The sequence below is a fragment of the Anopheles darlingi genome, chromosome 2 (genome assembly GCF_943734745.1).
Source record: "Anopheles darlingi chromosome 2, idAnoDarlMG_H_01, whole genome shotgun sequence".
Taxonomy (NCBI): domain Eukaryota; kingdom Metazoa; phylum Arthropoda; class Insecta; order Diptera; family Culicidae; genus Anopheles; species Anopheles darlingi.
In genome coordinates this window covers 4,312,501-4,317,500 of record NC_064874.1, presented here as the reverse complement: position 1 = coordinate 4,317,500, position 5,000 = coordinate 4,312,501, and the positions used below count along the sequence as shown (strand labels likewise).

General features: G+C 49.7%; 2 protein-coding genes across 3 annotated transcripts in view; one reads left to right on the top strand and one right to left on the bottom strand.

The window, feature by feature from the left end:
- Positions 1 to 52: 52 nt before the first annotated feature.
- On the bottom strand, positions 53 to 3,428 carry LOC125959941 (replication factor C subunit 1). The gene is made up of 3 exons (XM_049692982.1): positions 3,358 to 3,428; positions 3,247 to 3,292; positions 53 to 3,182 (listed from the first exon to the last, which is right to left on the bottom strand). Exons 2-3 carry the CDS (start codon positions 3,253 to 3,255, stop codon positions 120 to 122), a joined length of 3,072 nt encoding a protein of 1,023 aa, XP_049548939.1. The 5' UTR covers positions 3,256 to 3,292; positions 3,358 to 3,428; the 3' UTR covers positions 53 to 119.
- A 231-nt stretch (positions 3,429 to 3,659) lies between these two features.
- LOC125959937 (FERM, ARHGEF and pleckstrin domain-containing protein 2) overlaps positions 3,660 to 5,000 on the top strand; it is a 28,383-nt gene continuing 27,042 nt past the window's right edge. The window contains exon 1 of one of the 2 annotated variants that reach the window (XM_049692972.1): positions 3,660 to 3,770. The gene's annotated coding sequence lies outside the window, so the exon portion shown is untranslated. The other variant, XM_049692975.1, reaches the window with a different exon arrangement.

The window sequence follows — 5,000 nt, the reverse complement described above, 5'->3', positions numbered from 1 at the left end:
TATTTTAGTTTCTCAAGAAAGAACAGTGAAAATTTAACTATTTTCTTCAGTTTTACATCAATTTTACCTGCTTTATTAAATCATTTTGGTCACCAAACACATGGCATGAGTGATTACGATCATTTCTTCTTACCTTTACCCGATGCACCAGCTGCTTTGGATGTTGAAGCCTTTCCTGCAGCGGCACCAGTCGCTGGCTTCTTTTTGATCTTAATGAAAGCATTATCATCGATTTTGTCCTCCTTTTCCTCATCCTCCGAGTCTGCCTGTCCAGCGGCGTCCTGCTCTCCGTCCATCCCGTACAGTGCTTCCGCATCGTCAGTCGCTTCGTGGGCCTTCTTCTTGACCGCACCCATCACAGAGTACGAGTACGGTGCGATCACCTTGTTGTAGGCTCGCGTCAGAGCGGCCTTTACCTTCCCATCGACTGAATCCATGGGACTCTTGTGCTTGGGCCAGGTGCTAAGCTCCACGAGCGATTCGATGTCCTCGCGTAACAGCCGATACTCCTTGATGACCTCCAGCGAATCGTTCACACCTTCGGCACCACGTTTCTGTAGCGGCTGAACAATCGACCGCAACAGATGCGGTGCATAATCCAACCGAATCGCAAGTCTGGAACCCGATGTGGCCACCCGTGTGTGATCGTGAATCTCCTGCGCCAAACGTTTGCGCTTCTGCGCTTTCGAGTTTTTGCCCAACCAGCCCGGGAAATTGATCTGCCCGGTAAAGTGACCCTCCATGAACTCACCCGGCATTACCGAGCTAAACATGGCCTGCACGGGCAAAAGTGACCAGGCCATGTTGGAACGGATCCGTCGATCAACCATATCTCCGCGACTCAAACTATCCGCCGTAAGAGCAATCCGTTCCAGCAGTTCCGATCGAGGAGCCTTTGGCTGTACCTTCAGATAGTTCTCCTGAACAAACAGCGGTGCAATGTTGTAATCGTGGAAGAACAAATCGGCCTTATCGTTGAGCGTCATGCTCTTATGATCCTCGGCAGAAAACACTTTCCTGATTACATCCCAGGGTCCAATCTTGATGTCCTTCTTCGATGAATCGGCCTGCTTCTTGGCCGCATCAACCGACATTGACGCCGCCATCGATTTACCGGCACTGTAGAGTGCCAAATGGTTCAGTGTCTGCCGTACATCACCACCCGTGCCGGTAATGATTTCCTCGAGTACACCAGGCGCTAGCTTGAGTCCTTCCTTGAAGCAGATCGACATCATCGCTCCCTTGATCTGCTCCACCCGAGGACGATTGAAGCGCAGATCGAAGCAATGGTTCACCAGCGATCGAATCTTCGGGTGGTTGCGATCGTTGCACATGCAAATGATTGGAATGTGACTTTCTTTGATCAGTGCGATCAGTTCCTGCATACCACCGCGGTCTTCATTACCGGCCATTCCGTCCACCTCGTCCATCAACAGGACATGCTTCGCGGATACCTTGTTGCTCTTGCCACCGAAATATCCGGCCAACGATTTGCTGTTCAACAATTCCGATACTTCCTCCTTCAACAGTCGCTTACTGCGTGTATCCGATGCATTGAACTCGACCGTATCGAAGCCAAGCTCTTGGCAAACCAGTGTTGCGGTCGTCGTTTTACCCACACCGGGAGGACCCGATAGCAGGGCCGCCTTGAATGCCGCTCCGGAATCGTTCTTAGCCCATGGACTCGGCTTGGCGTGCTTCTTCGTACCATCGTTGTTCTTGTGCCAGCTCGATAGCCAAACGATCAGTTTCTGCACATTGCTGGCCGCTCCCATCTGGCCTATGATTTGCTTCGTGGTCGTTGGCTTATACTTATCCACCCAAGCCATATTGTCAGTACTTTTAATATCCTTTTGATAATCTGTCATTTCACGCTTCACGGTAGCACTACTGGCCAGTTCCGCCGTTTGTTTCTTTGGTGAAATGTGTTTCTCCACCTTTACTGGCTGTGGTTTGGCCGGAGACTTTTCGGACTTTACTTTGACCGGCGACGAGGCCGCGGGCTCTTTTTTAACTTCCACTTTGCGTGCAGCTACGGGCGATTGTGGTTCCGCCTTTACCTTCTTAACATCCTTTTTCTCGTTGGGAGATTCTTTTCTTTTGCTGCCACTAGCTACACTGCCTGGACTTTCCTTCTTAATAGCTGAATCGGCTCCATGTTTTGCTTGTCCGGATTTTTCTCGAATCAAATCAAATAGTGCATCTTCGCTGAGCGTCGGAATGCCAAGGTCTTCGGCCTGCGATAGCTTCTTTGGACCACAATCGTCGCCGACCACCATGTGGGTTACCTTTTTTGAGACGGCTCCAACCACCTTTCCACCAAGATCTTTAATCACCTGAGCACACTCGTCGCGTTCCATCGACTCAAGTACACCCGTGATAACAAACTGCAGCCCTTCGAGACAGTTGGGTTTACCTTCAGGAATTGCCTTGGAACCGGGATTGGCTGGCCCCTGGCGGTTCTTGAACTTTTGATACAATATTGCCGACATGCGTTTCCGCTCATACCGCTCTTCGTCTGTTAGAACGGTTTCGTTCAATTCCTTCGCGCTGGAAGAGTCTAGATCGGGCTTCTTACGACCCTTGGAGCTTGCCACCGCCTGGCTTTCATCGCCGTTCGAGTCCTTCTTTGTCTTCACTTTCTTATCGCTGGGAGGAGTCGCTTTCTTGTCGTTTGGGGAACTGGCTTTCTTCTCCGGACTGCGCTTCTCATCATGACGATCGTTTCCATTGCGATCTTTCTTGGGTGCCTTCTTATCTGGCTGTGGTGTACCGGGAATGATCTGATCGTCGTCATCCTCCAACGTCACCACTTCGTCCTGCGGGACCGGTTCGAGAGTTTTCTTTTTGGGAATCTTCGGCAATTCCACACGCTTCACCGGCGCCGAACTGAACACGTCCGTCACGTTCACAGGTTTCAGCTTCTCAAGTTTCGGTTTCGATGGTTCCGGTTTCTTCTTGATCGGAGTTTTCTCTTCATCCGATTCGATTACGCGCCGTTTCTTGACTCCGGCAGAGGATTTGCCGGAAGATTCAACACGTTTCGATGCTTGCCGATTCGCCGGTTCGTCCTCTTCATCACTCACTATGACGGCCTTTCGCTTAGAACTCGGTGTGGTTTTGGGTTCCGATGGTAGGGCAGCTTTCTTCGCTGAACCCATATTAAAAAATGAACGAATATCCTGTGGGGAAAAGTGGGCTCGATGAAGGTGAGTCACGCCGGGTGTTTTTTAATGTTGATCTTACCTTCGACATGATTCAGGGACGGAAACGGACACGAATACAATAAAATCTGGTGAGCGGAGAAGAACAGTAGATATAGGAAGTGTTTCTGGAATGCTAGCGGAACAGAATTACCTGTTTAATTCACAAAAGATAGTTTAAAAATCCAAGAATCCTTTAAGGGGGAAATTTTCGCGCGCATTAATGTCAACAAGCGGATGACAGCCAAACAAGAGAACACAAAAGAAATTATTCTGTTGAAAGAAGACTTATAGCAGCCGATTAACGATTTTTATACGACTTCTTGGCTCGGCTATTTCTTCGTCGTTTATCATCGCGGTTTAAGGAGTCGGCAGATGCGGTTTTTTTGCGACTCCTGGAACCGTTTATACGCGGCGTTTCAACAATTCGAGCAGAGTGTAATTCGAGCAGTTGGTAAAAAACTCGAGTTCGCTGTCCGGGATGAGTTTGCTGATGAATATTTCGCATTTTTGGGCGTGAAAAGTGGAAAATTTCGTCGTGCCGCGGTGGAAAAGTGTTGGCAAAATGTAAGTTCTATCCGTGTGCAGTGAAGGATTGAGTGAAATCGGTGGGAAAACGGCTAGAATCGAGAAAACAAGATCTTGTTAAGGAGGGGCATTTTACGACAGAAGAACCCCTTCGATTTCCCTGACATTCCGCCACCCCCAGGGGTTTTTGTAGCTGCGAGAGTAAAAACCTCGGTTGGTTCTCGGTCGACGAGCCCATACGGTTTTTGTGTTGTGCGTTTTTTGGTGTATTTGCCCCTGCAGTGGTCCTTGGGGATTGTGAAAGGCTTAAACGAAGATAAAAATGACGAGCAAATGAGTTTCTGATAAACGGCGCCCATCACGACCTCATGAAATCATCCTCCAAAACGGTGGCGCGGGGTGGAGATGATTACGACGACGATGATGATGATAAGGATGTAACCGGAGCGCCTTCCGAAGTGATTAGAGCTCAAGTGTTAAGGGTACAGACGGGCCACAGCCGTAGAATATTCTAAAGCAGCCCTGCAGCAGTCGGTGTTCCGGTTGACCCAATAAATTTGCCTCTGCGTCGTCGTCGTCAACGTCGCTAACGTGCCAACAGTAAGGTGACCTGCTGGCGAATTGTTCCTTGACTCCTCGGCACGATTTGCGAAAAGCTCTAGCAGGCTTAGCGAAACGTGCTGAAAACGGAAGGAACAGGATAACGGGTCACAGAGCGAGCGTTGGAGTCCTCGATTGCCGTTGACCTAGGACAGTCCGCGAGCGAGTAAAGTGTGTCACTCGAGAGGGTAGGGGTTGGGGTGAACCACGAGCGTGAGTACCACATACCCCAACATATTTTGGATTACAGGCTATCCATGGATCTAGGACAAGTAAAGGATTCAAATGGAAACCACAGCCTGCCTGCCTGCCTGGTGGTAACCACCAGCATAATCATGATGGCATCATTTCCCATTCGCAACTGAAAAGATAAATAATGGAAAAAGGAAGAGCCACACACCCATAAACACACCTTACTCCCAGTTCCACCCTCCTGCTATCCTCGTTTCGTGCGTGCGTGCGCAGTCGAGTCCTGTCCGGTTTCGGTCCTGGTTCGCTGGCTGCTGTGCTGGGATAATTCGCCTGGTGAGAACCACGAGCTACTGGGACGATGGAGGAAGTTTGGCCCAGGTCGTTCACTTTGTACGCTTGCCAAGAAAATCTTGCTGCATACCCCCCTCGGTATGGCACCGTTGAACCGTAAGATTGTTCTTCGCAAAGTAACTCCAT